Consider the following 17,594-nt stretch of genomic DNA (forward strand, 5'->3'; position numbering starts at 1 on the left):
ATCCATCCCAGCACACATGCATCACCTCAAATACCTTCAAGTTTTACAGGAATTTAACTCTCCTATTTTACTATTTTTAAAYCTAAGTCTATGAGATGACTCACTCGCTTTGCTCTGACTCACAGCTTTCAACTCCAAATAAGAGTTATTGAAACCTTTACAAAAYTGATTTCAGAGCAAAGGWAATTTTATTTCAGTTTGCATCCAGYAAGCTTCAAGCTGGTTGAGATAAATAGATACAGCAACATACATCGCATCCCCGAAACAAATTAATATGCAATTTCTAACACATAATTGTTTTATGGAACAAAAAWCTACACAGGAATGACAATTATAATCCCAAAAGCCTTATTTGACCAGACCTCAACAATAGGCAACAACCTCTGGCTCCAAGCAATTGGACAACAAACTGGAAGCACTCATAATAATCTGGAATGGATCTCAAAATTCAAAAGCATTCAAAACCACTGTTTAGTGTATTCTTAAGATACAGCAAAGGGTCTCCTTTGACCACAATTGCACAGCCGWAACTCAGCGAGGCCTAAACATGTTACACATTAATTCAAATATCAGTGCAAAATAAGTACAATTTAATAGGAAAATACTCACCTCCAGGTAATGGTTTGTCTCTATCAATATTATTGTTATCATAGCAAAACTCATATCCAAAGTGCTTTACTCTTCTATGCTTTAAAGTCTTCTGGRCTGTAAAAGCACATAAGGTTCAAGTAAGATTAGACTATATAAAACATTATAGGCAATTTSCTATGTTTTTCTATTTCATCTGACCTGTTAAGCCTAAGCATTCTTTAACGAGCAGTTAAACCAACATATGTGACCCTTGTTCTTCATGGCACACACTTCTGCCTTATTATCTTCTGTATTTCATCATGTATCACATTCACTGCTGTTTTGAGTCAAAGGGACRTGGTTTTGTATATGCAAGAAATGGGGAATACCAATTTTCTTGATCCATGCTTAATGCATCCTTTTCCTGCCCTGATCTCTGAACTTAGACCTGATAATACCCTACAGATACATCAAGAKCTTTGATTTTCATCAATCACCAAGTTACACATTTGCTACGGTCAACATGAYCTTTTGCATTGCCCCAAGGAACAAATTTACACAAGAACTCTGAAGTGATTTCCAAGAATTCACTCACTGAAGGATTTAACTCCACAAGCTCAAGTGAAAGCATGAGAGCATTCAGAATGCATGCCTGACTAAGTTATTTTTTACTTAAAAACAGAAGTAGCTCCTCAGTTGTACATCAAATTACCAACAGTCTTGTGCTTTAGTATGAAGCATATTAATAATAAAAAATAAAAAGCTTTCATTTTCTCTGGATGCAGGTATGTTATTCAAGTAAATCCATTCTAGAATATCTATTCAGACCACTTGCCCCGAGGAGCTTATCACTTGCAGTATAAGACCCAATTTCTAAAATGCTAAGAACAAACACAGAATCATTTCTGACAATACATTTACCAAGATGTAGACTTCCTGTAACCTGAAAGTGTAGGGAAAAAACAGCATAAAAGTATAGAATATCTGGATTTTTATAGCTGTACCCACCATTTTCAGTATCTTCACCTCCTTTCCAGTCAATACTCTCCAACATCCTTCTTTCTTCCTCCGGAGAAATAATCTTTTCAATTACCATTAAGCCTGGAGGCAAGCTTGTAGGAACAGCATTTTGCAAGGAAACTGAGGCATATGAAAAAAAAAAGAGAATTTTGTCACTGTTTAGAGAAAATAAAACCATGCATTCCCTATAGGGATATATTTACTTTGTGTGAGAATATACAATGAAGCCCTCTTTGTGGTCCTATTTGCAGAAAGAATGATCCCTTTTTGTCATGACAAAACAGAGTAAGGCCTGGGTTTTGCATCATTCAAGCGCTTTCTCAAAATTTACTGTGTAGGACAAACAAGACTTCATATTATTCAAACACAAAACCACTTGTGATTTTCCTGTCAAAATAATGGTAAACAGAATTTCCCAATCACTTCCAAGTTCTATCTGAATTTCATTTTAATTTTGTAGTTTTAGTGATTTACCATATCAGTAGATTGCTTCTCAAGACAGAGAGTACTCTGTAAACAAATATGTAGAAATATGGAATACAAAACAATACCTAAAGGAACATAAATCACTGATGTAGGRATATTCAGTTTGCTACCCTAAGAGCTCAAAAAAAAGCTGCATGCTGGCAGAATGTACAGACCAACACCAGGAACCCCTTTTGCTAGACACTATGAAAGCTTACAGAGCAACTGTTCTTGTAGTGAATAGCTTATCATCAGCCAAAAAAAAAAACTTGGGGAGATTTTTGCTCTTGGGGAGCAGACTATTTTATGACCTGAATCTCACAGTCTAGCTTTCATTCTCTGTGTCTACTTAAAGAAACTAGTGTGCTTTTAACTATATTTACAATCCTGGAAGAAAAACCAGAGGGGAGCAGTATGCAGGCAGTTGGACATATAGGAAATCAGAAAAGCTGTACCTTTTTCCACAAAATTAATATATAGAATAATGTTTTGACCACAGTCTTCCAGCATTACTTCCTTTCCATTAAGGGCATTAAAGGCTTTCTTGGCTTCTTCTGTTGTTCTGTATTTCCCAAATGAATATGGTTTATTTGGTGGCATTAACAGCATTTCCATGGCTCCATATTCTTCTAGTATCCTAAGCAACTGATGTCTGCTCATCCCATTACCAAGACCAGCATTGGCAATAACCAGGCTCTAAAAGAAAAAGAACACAAATTAAAAAATATGAAAAAAAAATAGTGATTATTCTTGGTTCATTTAAACTGACATTTTAGCAAGAGAACAGTACTATAAATAAAAATTAAACTCATGAGCACTCTTCTATGTATTCTGCACGAGATATTTACATTTCCATGACCTTGTTATACAAGGCTAAGGCAACCTTTGCTTGCCCTGTACATATTCTGGGGAAAGCCTTGCAGCCTCTATCAGAAACATCTCTTCAGTTAATGCACGCTTTGAACTGGCACGTTTGGGAAAAGTGTTCAATTATTTCAAATGACTGCATTTAGCTTCTCTAAAAAAAMCAGAAAATGAGATTTAGAACCAAAGAGAAAGATTATTAGAAAAAAAAAATTATACAGTGAGCACTGCTGTGATTACGTCTATTGTGAAGGCTCTGTTACCATCTGTTCTAAGCTCTGCATCAAACTGTCCACCACTGATCACATTTTTCAAAGTTTACCCCATTATTAATTACTGCTATTTTCTAGAATGTTATAGATGGAAATGCCCATGTATTTGAAGAATACGGAGAGGTTCAAACCRCTCCTTTCACTTAATCTACAAATACCCCACTACACAAGTGCTGCAGCACATGCAGCAACTGATGATGCAATTTGGAGATAATCAGACTCTTGCACAAAGTCTGGAAACATTTTCTGTATTCCTGACACAARTTTACCACTAGTGCTATGATTTTGTTCCACTATCATTTGTTAAAAATGTTCTGTCACCAGTAAGGACCTTGCTGGACCCCTAAATTACTCTTCGGATAGATCAGATGGATAATTTGGTACCTGGGACAATTTCAAGGGGAACAAGAACCAAATGACAGACACATTTCTAAGCAACACTAGGAAAACACAGTCTTTGTTCTAAAAAGTTTACAGTATAAACAAGATTGCTGAGCCATTAGCAAGACTGCATTTCACATAAGACACATGTGAGAACAGAACACAAATAAGCAGCATTTTAAAACTACCATCAAAATCACAACTACCTGTGTGGCATGGGAGACACACTTTATGCCCTCATGTCTCATCAATGTATGCTGAGCTCTGGCCTGCTTCCTCAATACCTTCTTCTTCATTTTATGGACTTTCAAACAATCTTCATTGGTTTTAGCTTCCATGCTGGTTATCTKGAAAGCAGAAATAACAACACATGGTGAGTGTCCTGCTTGAAAAGGATCTCTCCCAAAAATAAAGCTTTATAAAGATTGCTATGATGCTTGATTTAATTTTCCCATTTTTCTCTTATTCACTCCTTTATTCACATGCACAGTATTACTACATCCATTCGTGGGCTTTAATCTGTCTGCCCCTCCTGCTTCCACACAGTAGTTTCAGCTAACTTCCTTCTTTCTATAGACTCTCCAGAGCAGAACATGAGAAAAAMAATAGTGTGGAACTGCCATGAGACTTGTATCAGCTTCTCAATTATTCTCATGCCTCACCAAATGCTTGAGTTGGAGATTAAATGTTTGGTTCCTTAGTCCTAATTGCAACCAAGTATGACGTTTGGCCAAACTTGCCTTTTTGAGATTAGAAAAATGTGTGCAAYACTTAAATGTCCAAGAGCAAGCAACTAGGCTGCTCCACACTTCATTTTCCACGTCTCCCAAGGCCAAACTTAACACAAATCACATGCCTGTCATAAGAAGGAGCAGAAAACTGTGTACACATATATATTTATATGAACTACTGAATTTCATGGCAACACAGCATTTACCAACCAGTGAGTACCTAAGGGTCACTGGCATTCTCCAGGTTTTGCTGCATTTTTTGCCACTTTTGGTCTAACACTATATTGAGMTCATACAGTACCTTCCTACATCTCTGAGACTAAATTATTTTCCTTTCTTTCTTTCTACTTCCTTCAAATCCAAGGGAAGAGTCCAGACCTCTCCAGAGTCCAGTAAGATTATGACAAAGCTCCCAGACTTTGATGCAGCTTGACTTTGACATTCTCTCTCCCTACAAATAACCCTTTACCTGTATTTTAGAAGTATGTTCTTTGTCAAAAACCCTTCTAACAGTACAGCTGGACAATCCAACCAGTTACCTGTCCTATTCCATTYTTTTATCATCACCATTGACCTGGCCACAATCCTTCCATCTTCTCTCCATGTCAAAAAATKGGTTTGTTTCAATTATGTTTAAGGAAAAAAAAAACAAAACAAAACTAGGTCAATCACCTCTATATAAAATTATTTAACTGTCTCARCTGCTCCAACAGTCAGTCATCCACTTGCACACCTTCTGGTTTGCACGACTGCAGACCTACTTCCCAATACCTAAACTGTAGACACAATCATGGTAATATGACAATGTACCACAAGAATAATAAAGGTAAAAGAACCCTCATATTGGTATTTGCTGCAACTTYGTATTGAATGACTTAGCAAAAATTTTGTTTTAAACAAGCACCAATATGGTAGTTAAATTGTTATAAAATATTGAAGTGTTACACACAAGCTCTAAGTATGTATTCCCAGTGACTGCTGCAGCATTACCATCATTAGACAAYTTTTAACTGCACTGCAAGAGAAAAATCTTTAAAGTGAATCAGGATGACAAAAGCATTCTGTGGAAAAAAAACATTMTAATCCTTCAAAAATGAGCAGAATGCTGCCAAGGAAGACTCAGTCTTTTGTCCTTCCTTTCCACTTACTGGTTCATCCTCCTAATGTTCCTCTCCCATTCTCAAAAATGATTTTACAGTAATCTTAAATGAATTTAAACACTTGTCAACAACAATTTCAAGCAAACGTAGCAAGTTATTGGCATGGTARGCTCCAACAATTCTATCCTGACATGGTTTCAGATGTCTGCTATCAAGTTTGAGGTGGCATATGCATGGCCAGAACAGTTTGAACCCTAACTTGGTACTTCCTCAAATAATCATTTTCATYTCCTGACAGCAGACCTGTAAACAGGCCATAGCTCATTATTTGAAAATAACATCCTTCCTTGTTAAGACAAATAGCTCAAAGTAAGATTCTTCATTTAATCAACAAACAGGGTTAAACACACAGAGAGCAATGGTCCTCTTAACCTTCATTAGTTAAAAAATCACCAAGAAAGCTCAAACTTGCTTACATCCAAAAAAAGCACAGTGAGACACACACACACAAACAAAACCAAAATACCAATGCCCAAAAGTATAAGATAATTAGAAGTCAAGATACCCRAGAAGGGAAAAATTAAAATCTCATAAAAAGAAGCACATTTTTCATCAAATAAATTCTCCTAAGTGGACCTAAATGGTTTCCAAGTTTCAGCAGGCTCCTTCAGCAAGCCTACCATTACCAAGCTGTCCAATTAAAAGTTTTCATAGAACCACAAAATCATTTAGATTAAAAAAGACCTGTAAAATTAAGTTCAGYTGTTAATCCAGGACTGCCAAGTCYACCACTAAACCCYATTTCCCTAAGCGTCACCATCTACACAATTTGGTTCAAAAGGCTTGGCCTGCCCAAATTTATTTGCCATACACAGGTGAACAAAGGCCAACAGCTTTACAGCCTACACACGTGCAGGTTTCTGTGGGAAGGGTGTCAGGCAGTCTCAAACTACTTCAGAGGAAAGTGACACATCTTTGACTTGGTGAGGTGGGGTTACAGAAAGAGAGCAAAAATATGGGACAGATGAGCACTTTGGAATCAGGTAAATTGGATTCAGATRAAAAAGCATGGAGGTTATGCACATCACCCATAATGGTCAGACCACTGTCATGCAGCTCCTGCAGAAGACTTCAAACTGAARGGGTCAGGCCTCTCCCCTAACATCTACACCTCTACATACTGGAAGACTTCATCTGATCTCTGGGGAAAGCAGTTCTGAGTTTAGTCAGAACTGGAAATGCTCACATTTTCCAGGCAAAAGCAAAGAAGTCATGCCACAGTACTTGTCAAACCAACACAGAAACTGAAGCTGAAAGACTACTTTCTATCCTTTTATAACCCCCAAACTAAACAACAGAGGAAGRGACAGATGATGTGGTGATTCAGCAGTCTAAAACTGGCAGAGRTGACCTACCCCACAACACTCAGCATTTAACCTACTGCTCTAGAAGCTGTGTCATGCTTGTCAGCATCACTCCACTTCCTGAAGGCATCTCAAACAGTACTACGTGCATAGCTGAGACAGCAGAACACTCCCCTGGTGTCTGTCTGAACCAGGTCTAAACTCTCTGACTTACCTGTTGCATCATTACCAGAGGCTCAAATTGGCAGGCACAGAAACCATCAGTCTGCTCTAATTTCTGAATAAAGGAATCGCACTCAACTATATAGAAGTAGAAAACTACATTGGGTAGGATCTCACACCTCCTCTAAAAAGGCCAACATGACTAAAGAAGAAAACGGGATAACTGACAGCAGCATTCATTACTGCTACCACCTACTTTTAAAACAAGTATTTTTAAAAAGTAGCTCACTAAAACACACACTGAAAACGGTTTCCCCTTGCAATGCAAGCTCCCGTTATAGCAGGTCACACAGCTGGTCTGAAATAACTACAAAGGTTAACGTAAAGCTTGAATGTAATGCAGGAGGCTTATCTGGCACAGAAACTGCTTCTGAAAACAAAAGTACCTGGTGGCCGGCAGAGCTGAGCCGCGGCTGACGGCAGAGGGAGCGCCGCGATCAGGGACAAGTTTGGCTCTTTGTTATTCAGTTTTGGCTTGATTTTGCGCCGCAGACACGCCACCATAAACGTATAAGGATGCTGTACACACGCAGACATCTGGTGAAGAAAAGAAAGGAATTCAGGAGGTCCGAAGGTCAGATTCAAGAGCTCCAGCATTGGCCAAATGCACCTGAAAGCACCAGTGCATCCAGGAGCCAGCACATCGCAGCTCCCCCAGCCCGCCTCTGCCAGGGACAGCCAGTACCAAACCTCCCACCGATATCCCGCAAACCCGCAGGCTCTGGGCACTCGCTACAAACAACGATAACAGGAATAACCACAGGAGCGTGTCAGAATCACAGACTGTTAAGGGTTTTAGTAGACCTTCAAGATCAACCAGTCCCAAACCCGTGCCATGGGCAGGGACGCGTCCTACTAGACCAGGTTACTCCAGGCCTTGAACACAGCCAGGACTGGGGCATGAACAATCTTCCTGGGCAACCTGTCCTACGGCCTCATACCCTCACAGCAGTGTCCGTTCTGCTCTGCCCTGAGAACACACGGGCGAGGCTGTAAAAGCTGTAAGGCAGACGCAGGGAGTGACTTGGCCTTCTCCCCCTTACAGCACCTCGTCCTGAGACAGACACAGCCGGAGTCGCGGCTAGGCACAGGGCGGCACGGCGGGGAGGGAGCCAGCAGCAGAGGCCACCCGCACCCCATCGCCCCGCGGCTCCCCGTCCCCAGCCGGAGCCGGGCGAGGCACAGGCGCKGCAGCCCCGGCCCGGCGCGTTACCTGCTGGAGGCGGCCATGTCGGGGCGGGCACCCGGCTCGGCACCGCCCCCGCCGGCCCGTCACGAACCCGCCCCGCTGCCCGCCCAGCGGAGCGGCCTCGGGGGGATTTAACACGGGGAAAGGGCTTGGGCTTTGTTACAGGTTAAGGACGCCAAGCTTTGAGATTCAGCAAGGCCAAGTACTGAGTCCTGCACTGGAGTCACAACAACCCCAGGCGGCGCTACAGGCTGGGGCAGGGGCTGGGAAGGACCTGGGGGTGCTGGTCAACAGCAGCTGAACATGAACCAGTGTGTGCCCAGGTGACCAAGAAAGGCAGTGGCATCCTGGCCTGGATCAGCAATGGTGTGGCCAGCAGGACCAGGGCAGTGACCGCCCCCTGTACTCAGCACTGGAGAGGCCACACCTCGAATCCTGTGTTTAGTTCTGGGCCCCTCACTGCAAAAAAAATGCTAGAAGGAGCATGCCCAGGGAAGGGTAAGGAAGCTGGGGAAGGATCTGGAACACAAGTCTTACATTTGAGGGAACTGGGGGTGTTTAGCCTGGGGAAAAGGAGGCTTAGGGGGATCTACTCTCTCACGACAACCATCTGAAAGGAGGGTGTAGCCATGTGGGGGTCAGCATCTTTGCCCAGACAGCGAGTGACAGGACAAGAAGACATAGTCTTCGGCTGCAGGAGGTATAGGCTGGACATTAGGAAGAATTTCTTCATGGAGAGGGTGATTAGACCTTGGAATAGACTGCCCAGGGAGGTGGCAGAGTCACTGTCCCTGGAGATGTGTTGGAAAAGACTGGACATGGCTCTTGATGACATGGTCTAGTTGGCACAGTGTTGGGTCAGAGGTTGGGCTTGATGATCTCCAGAGGTCTTTTCCAACCTAATTGACTCTCTGATTCTCTGGCAGTAGCCAGTACTATGTGCCAAGATTTCTYGATGGCCAGACCAGGGTTGTCACACGGCATGTGGCCATGTCTTGGGGATTAAAGACAGCATCTCACAGGTCAGAGTGGGTTAAACATGGCCTTCCCTAGGCCTAGGCACTCTCCAGAAGAGACCATCCCCTGGACAAGCCATCATGACAGCCAGGACTGATCACATTGCCTTTGGTACACCACGGCACTAGGGACAGAGGAAGGTAAAACCACGCCAGTCCAGGCAAGGCCATGTAAAGAGTGAGCATCTGATTGTATGTAAATATTCTGCTCCACCACTCTTGGCCTGGCCAGCAACCACACTAAGGCTGTGAAGTGAACCCACACTACTGAGAGTCATGCCTCACTGAAAGGAAGGAGAGTCCACACCTCACTGACTCCCTGTGGAGAAAGGGGCCCCTTAAATTAGAGATACAGTGTGTAAGCCTTTACTTCATTTTTCTTCCTCATAGGCTAACCTATGAGGTTATAGGTTTATACAAGCTTTATACTATGCCCCTAACCTTTTCCCCTTCCTTATCCAAAATGCTGAAATTTGGGATTATCTACTTTTCCTCTTTGCTGACAAGTATTCTACTTCTCACTGCATCTTATTACTGAAAATATAACTCTTTTCTTCTCTCTCTCTCTAAGTACCAAGCTGATTTTTATTTTTCCTCCCTCAGCCTCCTSTGGGTATATAATCTTTCTCAGCATCAATTATGTGTAGGATTCCCCAGCAGGTGGTATGTAAGATGACTGATGAGCCTGTAAACCTGTAGACACAAGCCAGCCCCTCAAATTTTTCCCAAAGGCACACTCTGGAGGAATCTACCCATAGGTGTGCTTACCAAGAAAAAACCAACAAAAAATCCAACTAAACAAAAAACAAGAAGAAAATAAGTCCTTTCTCTTTCCCTTGGAGTGTATACCATATTCTGTGCCAGGGACACAGCATTGCATGTGCAGAAGGTACAAGTGCACTATGCACTAAGCATGTGAGGCTGATGGCATATCCACCAGCCTGTAATATTTGGGAGGCAGGAAATATTTGGTCACAAGGGTTACACTTCTTTTCCTGTACCACACTCTGTGCCAKTACATCGCTCTCTGTCCATGACCTACACAGTGGATAACAAAGTGTTGTGATAGCACACATCTTCTGCTTAAGTTTTCTTATATGTAAAGGGTGAATATTAACTACCTACCTAGTAAGAGTATAGTATAGACCTTGTTAATCTTTGTGAACACTAAGCCTTAGCATCATCTGGTCTTYTTGTGAGCCAGAATGAGTGGGGAAAGAACAACCAGGCCACATCAACAGCTGCTGTCTCTGTTAAAATATTCTCTGAGGCTCTCAGCTCTGGAAACCATCCAATGCTGAAAGCTACTGAAAGGATGATCTTAATGATACCAGTCTATAATTCGTTACCAATTTGTTCTGACAAGTGGAAAATACCTGCCCAAAGATTGTTTCTCTTAAGTGCCCACATTCCAGATTCTGTGCACTCTCCATTCCATGTGCATGTCCATGTGTGTTTTCTGGGGGAGAACAAACTCACTCCGGGGGAAGGTTTAAGTATCTCTGTATGATGAGCAGTGGTCAAGAATTTGTCATGTGTATTACAATAACATTTCCTCTGATAAAGCACAAAGATTTTGCTTCTATAAATAACATTCTCACATGGGAAATTTCCACCATTTAAAACGAACACAGTTAAAGGCTGGTAAGGGGGTTAATACAAGCTTACTTCAAGCCAGAACTGTTATGCCTTTCATGATTGAAGCCCAGAAGCTGTGTGCATTTTCCTCCCATGCTAGGTGAGATGGGTACAGACTCCTCCTACAAATACCACACCGTTTATTGACCACAAGTAAAAATACATCTCCATTAACAACTTTATTACTGATTAASCCACAAAATAGTTTTCACAGACGGGGGGATTCAGATACATTTACCTTTGATGTTAATATAATCTCCGCTTTAAAGTGCTTTAGCAGAAAACTCAATATTTCTTCTTTAAAATCCCTTATGTATAATATTTTGGTTTTAAACTTCAGCATATATTCTAGTTTGACATTAAGTCTTAATAGTTTTTCTTAAGAAAAAGAAATGTTTGTATCAGAAAATCCTGGCTCTGACTATATTTTTTTTTTTAATTGGTAATGAGAAAACATCTTCTAAAGCAGAATATCGTGCTTCCATTTAGTCATAGGTGAAAAACAAAATCCTACTGACTTTTATCAAATTTATCTTGTTTTGAGACAATGTTTTCAGAGAAAAATGTTACAGAGTAAATGTTTCCTCCGTAGTGAAAATTTTATAATTTTTTTCCCACCAATATGAAAGTGAAGAGAAAAAAAAAGTAGTTTATTAACAAAACACAGTGCCCACAGGACACAGATTAAAAAGTAACTGTTAGATATTTTAAACTCAGGAGCACACACCGACCCCTCCCGCCACAACAGCTTGGCCACGTCGTGCAGAGAAGAGATGGCAGCTCCCATCCTCGGGAAAAAGAAACAAAGGAAAAAAATCCACGTGGCCACTCTGGCAACAGTGGAAAAAAAACCTGATTATAGTCCTTTCTTCACTGTGGATGAAACAGAGGGCTCGGTGTGTTTTTCTGTCGCCAACTTAGCTTCTTCCGGAGTCCGGGACGAAACGGAGAGGCGCGGCTTCTCCCCACCGAATTGCTCCAGAAGCAGAATCACAGGAGGCGGAGAAAAGAGTAGCAGTCCAAGGAGAGCTGCCCAAGCTAACAAACCCGAGCTAGCTAAAGGGCACCAATGTAACTCCGCTGCACCCAGCAAGCAGAACCTCCCGTGGCCCCGAGCTGAGCTCAAAAGCCCCYGGCTGCATGGCAGCCCCRGCTTTTAAACTGYCCKCACCGCCCCYGCCCCTTCTTCCGGGTTGGATTTAAAGGCACAGACACCTTTTGGGCATACAAGCYGATGGAATATAGGAATACAGGATTGGCACAAAATCAACCCAAGACAATCAGGAACAAGTGACACTCTTTGCTATGCTGTTTRCTATTTTATCTTTGTCACATTCCCAGGCAGAATCAAGACATTTGTCAGTCCCTGGGAATAAACTTCATACGAGAACAAGTGGACACTTCTATTTCCTTCAACAAACAAGAGGTTACCGGTCTGTAACTGGAAAGAAAATCTCACTCCCTTTTATAGCATAGCAAGCCAGGCCATGCTTTAGCCTAATGTGATCACCCTGGATTTCCATTACTTTCAAACCCAATTAARAGGGAATCTCAAGAAGATAGGATTTGCTATATAAAATCTCTTGAAACTGCAGTTTAAGAATCATGACAAATAGGATATATTTCAGGATAGCAGTTCATTACAGAAATAAGAAATCTCTTTGCACAAAATCCAGCTCAAAATCACCCATGACTAGTCCTGTAGAGAAGTATGGTAATAAAGGATAAGACACAAGATGAATTGTTTTAGGATAAGAATCATGTAATAGTTCAGCACTTGGACAAATATGTGTTGACCTAAATTCAAAATGTRCTACTGCTGCTGCTTGTGATAATAAAACTCTCCATAACAAACCTCTGCAATGCCAAGGGCTTATATTTTTCAGGAAGAAGGCAAGGCTGGCTCTGTGCTGCATGTCATTTTCATTCTACATTTGTGCTGTTCAATGCTAGATTTTATATTTCTTAAAAAAAAAAATAAAAAAAGAAGATGTTAGAAAAAACAACTTTTAGAAATTTTTTAGYTATTGCATAAGATGGAAAGAAACATGAGAAGTCCAGGTCCTTTTAAAATCAGAGGGATTTTCAAATGCTAGTGATCAAAATGCTTGTATTCTCAAGAGACTTAAAATGTCAAGTAATATCAGTATGCTTTCTGATTTCTAAGCTTTAGGCTACATTCTGTTCCTACCTCCGAGCTTTTTCAAACTTTTTTCCCACAAGCATTAGATTTTGGAGTACTTTTTCCCCCCTTTCCTTTGAAAAAAGTTGCAATTTTCCTGAAATCTCAAGGATTAGTGTACTGGAACTTAAAAAAAATATACTAAATAGCATAAATTGTTAGATTAGGCAATGCTGTGTTTCTGGCACAAATGCACAACTATTGGCAGGTTCCCTTCCACTGTTACCAGGTGTGATCCTCCTGTGGAGCAAGTTTCTTTAGCATGATGACACAACTTTTTCTGAGCAAGGATATTCCAGTTCTGTACTAGGTCAGCTACAGATTTTGTCATTGAGACAAACAAACTGGTTGGTGAATGTTTAGGATTGAACAAGGGTTAGCTAAACAGAGCACTTCTGGCTATGCCATAAGATTGCACTAATGAAGTTCAAAACTGTTTATTAGAGGCAGGGAGGAACAGCTTTAGCTTCTGTTATCAGACACACTGCAAAGGTCTGCCAATGTTGCTGAGTGTCCATTAATATTGCACTGGAACTGGGAGCACAGTAAGCCCCAATAAACAGAAAATCTTTGATCCTTTTCTGCAGAATCTTCAGAAAATTCCTGTGAACTTTCAGGCATAGACAGAAATTACTGTAATTACTATGTGCATGCTACAAGTCTGAATGTATTTCATTATACATACCACCCRTGCAAAGAATCTTGAGAGGTCATGCAACATGTGGACACAGATGTCAAAAATCATATAATTTATTGATTTGATTAAGGAAGAAACCAAGGGATGTAAATTCCCTAGGCACAACTACTGGAAAGCATAATATCCATGAAGCTARTTTAAAAATTCCCAGTGAAGGTCCTGCCAGCTTTTTCTGCTCAAATAAAACCTCTCAGTAAATGGTCCTTAGCCCTTCAAAGCACCACATGTACCAATACTAAACAAACCATACATTGCATGAAATTGTTTTGTCCTCAGTTTTACTTTTCTCTGGGCATAAACAATTTTGGTGACTTAGGGCTTTAAATATTTCCAAATTCATGCAGGCTTTGAAGAAAAAATGATAATTCTCTGCTGAACAGGGATTATTTGTTTCACTGTCCATGTGACTCTCCACAGTTCTGGCAAAGTTTAGTTAAGATCTTGTGCCAGAAAGTTTAGTGAAGATCTTGTGCCAGTCTACTACACTTTCCAGGGTGTCAGGAAAGTAATATGAAGTACTGAAAGAACCATACAAAATACTGATTTCCCTCTAAATCACTAAACACATGGTTTAGTTTAGCCTTGAAAGCAATGTTGTTAGAAAGATTGTCACAAGATATTTCTGTTTTCTCTGACTGAAAATTACCATCTCTTCAAAGTCTGCACATATTTTACATTCTTTCCTTGCTCATTATGCCTGTTTTACATAAAGAAATAGGAAATATTTTTTTAAAATACTGTTTGAACTAGATTATACTCTTCTGGCCCTACAGTCAAAATCTTACAGTAACCTGGCAAAACTCAGTTCTGTCACAAGCAATTAGGATTTGGTAGGCATTCAGGAAGCGACCTTGCACAGGGATCTGATATCTGCACTGGGCAGGCAGTCTGCTTTCCTGTATATTCTTGGAAACCATCGCTTCTCACAGTTTTAACTTCAGGGCATTAATGTATCATAAGGACAATCACGGAATATCAGGCTCTGATTCTGTCTACTTGAGAAATTAATACATTTTTAAGGATGCAATACTTGCAGTTTGGGCAAAATCTATGAAGTTAATTTTTAAAGACACAGTACTGTTTACATAAGAGAGCTAAATATTGCATTTCCACCGTGAGATCCTTGGTGCCCCCACTGACTGGAGAGAATATTGCAATGTGTTCTGTTAGACTGGGACTCCATTCTTTCATCTCAAGAGAACTCATTAGCTGTTGCTCAAGCAATAGGTTTACTTTTTTTTGTAGGAAGAATAGCTGTGCAACCATAAATTAARTTTTCTAAACAAAAACATGGTCAGATCCTTGGGTCACCCCACTTGTTGCTCTTGTAATCTTGTTTTCATTACTCCTCTTGATCGATGTATGCACTTGACATAACTGGAAAACAGGAGCTGTAAGCTTTTAAACTGAATAGACAAAAAGAAAAAAAAAGAAGATGCATCCAAACTTAGTGGGTTTGGATTTTTTTAAAAACACCACTTGTCTGTGAGTCAATTTGCTGATCTGTGTGACATTTACATAAATATTTACCCAAATCACCAGGGGTAATGAATCTTCATGAATCATTGTTGAAACACTTTGTAATCCTTGAATGAACTGTAGCACATACATTCAGAGTATGGATCTAATTAATAGCAGAAGATGAATGAAAAGAATAGATCAACTTTTTTTCCCCTTGCATGAAATAGATTTAAAATTTTTCTCTTATAAATGCAAATCTTTCTTTTTCCCACAGATGTTGGTCATATATCATCTTGGTGATGATTAGGACATATTTCAGCATATTCAAGTTTGTTCTCTTTTATTATGAGGAAAAAGCAGGTATTCCTAGCAAGTAGTATTTGAAATTCATGTCTACATCACTTTATTTTACTCTTTCTATGTAGAAATATAAATCAAAATTATTTAAATTACAAAATAATAATAATAATAATAAATGCATCTAACTCACATGTACATGAAGACTTTTCTGGCAAAATTCTTTGCTTTAAGAAATGGGTAAACTAAATGAGCATACTGGCTGCTTCACTTAGCTGTCATCTCGCTAAAGGCTCTATGAGTAAGCCTGACACACTTCATCTCTCACGTTACCATCATCTACATGCTTCTGTTAGTGTCTCCCATGTTAAACGTTATGGCATCTTCAGTCAAAGGAATACAAGTGAGGCGAAGTGTGAGACTGGAAATGAATAAAATAACTAGRAGATTGGTTTGAAAAATTATCATGAAGCTTCTGTGCACACTGCCCTAGTTGCTATAATATCAGTGTGGGACAGCCATATCATTCACCATCACAGACTGTATTTGATGTTTGTCCTGAGCCAGGCACAAAGAATTATCAGCTGACAAAAATTCCCTCAAAAGGGGCAGGTGAGGAAATTTGYGAACAGCCTGAGAAGCTTGTCATTTATGGAGAGAGTAGCCTATCTCATGCTAAGTGGAAATTGGAGGGATTAATAATCTGAACTAATCAGATTTTGAAAACTGAGGTAAGAAAGTTGCTTAGGTAAATAGAGAGARTTTTCTATCCCTTCCATATCTTTTCTTGCTACAACTGTTAAGATTGTTTCAGCAGTACTAGGWTTGATAGATAAAATACATTCTTTCTCTTGTCAATTTTAAGTAAAAAAAATACAAGTGTAGCTAAAGTATTTCTGCCACATCTGTATTGTCAAAAATTAAAAATCTTGGAARCAAAATAATTCTATAAAAACATTCACTGAAATACAACTACTTCTGGTGCATTTAATAATGCTTGGGTGTCACATTGTCTGAGAAAAGTGCTGGGTGGTTCAAAATAGCTAGATTCTTCACAAGGACACAGCACATGCCCTTGTTATCAATTTTGTCTTTATCAGTAATTTCTGTAACAGCAAGAGCTTCTACCCAAAATAATAAGGGACTTGAGCTTTTGATTTTTCACCAATATCTGAGTGAGGTATGTTGCTATCTGTTTTTTTCTGCTGCTTCTGTCACCTTCTTTCCAATGCTTAATTAATCATGCAGATGACCTTGCTAGTTTTTATTAAGCACAGCAGGCTATGTGAGCTATTGTTGGAAAAGTGTGACATTGCTCAACTAGAGGGATCCTACATCCATTTTTCTAATATGGTTTCACTGCCACTTCTAAGTACAGGTTATATTTCTGCTGTCATACACAGTTTCTTTCATTTGCCATAAATTAAAAATAATTATGCTATTAACAGGAAGCTACAGCATAATAAAATATTTTGTAACTGGTTACAAACAAAAGAGCTTTTTATGAAATGCTGGTTTGCCTCGACTTTCCATGAAGCAATGATGCTGAACACAGGAGTGATAGTAACCTGGGTARCTTCCATGACCACATTGTGAGTGAATGGATACATCAAACTAAATTTTGACAATGAGGGTCTCAAAAAACTCCAGTCAAGTCTGAAATGCACTGCATGACTACGGTGCAGCTATGTACCACTGAATGATTCCTGAGAAGGGGCAGGAGGCTGTCTGGAAACTCCAAACATGTTGGTCTGATCCCCTAAGTTTGCTGTAACAGTCTGGGAATAATTCAATAAGGCTTTCCACCTTACATTTTGAAGTCCTCAATATTTGTGAACAACAGCATGTTATCTGGGAAAGTAAGGCTACTTCTGTAGCAGGGATCTGGCTTTTCATGCACATGATTCATTTTGCATAATTATGAATGAATTGTCTTACAAATCACTGYTCCTAGATTTATTTTGGAAAGCGTAACTGAACTCTGCTTCCGAAGCTCCTGAAAAGTTCCGCAATTTAGAGTTTATTCTGTTCAGACATYTACAGACCTGCAGTGGATCCTCTGGCCTAGCGCTAGAGAAGTTTCTGATAGGCACAGGATCTAAAAGCAAGGATCTGATGTCTTGGG

General features: G+C 40.0%; 1 protein-coding gene across 1 annotated transcript in view; it reads right to left on the minus strand.

The window, feature by feature from the left end:
* The window catches only part of ALKBH8 (alkB homolog 8, tRNA methyltransferase), a 47,115-nt gene extending 39,652 nt beyond the window's left edge, over nucleotides 1–7,463 (minus strand). The window contains exons 1-5 of the mRNA XM_057372485.1: nucleotides 7,376–7,463; nucleotides 3,779–3,919; nucleotides 2,511–2,751; nucleotides 1,579–1,710; nucleotides 610–705 (exon numbers count right to left, since the gene is read on the minus strand). Of these exons, the coding sequence (XP_057228468.1) occupies nucleotides 610–705; nucleotides 1,579–1,710; nucleotides 2,511–2,751; nucleotides 3,779–3,910 (601 nt within the window). The 5' untranslated portion in view covers nucleotides 3,911–3,919; nucleotides 7,376–7,463. The remainder of the gene's footprint in view (nucleotides 1–609; nucleotides 706–1,578; nucleotides 1,711–2,510; nucleotides 2,752–3,778; nucleotides 3,920–7,375) is intronic.
* Between the last annotated feature and the right edge of the window lie 10,131 nt (nucleotides 7,464–17,594).

This window comes from Malurus melanocephalus, unplaced genomic scaffold, assembly GCF_030028575.1.
Source record: "Malurus melanocephalus ecotype Western Australia unplaced genomic scaffold, MMel_1.1 scaffold_172, whole genome shotgun sequence".
Classification (NCBI taxonomy): domain Eukaryota; kingdom Metazoa; phylum Chordata; class Aves; order Passeriformes; family Maluridae; genus Malurus; species Malurus melanocephalus.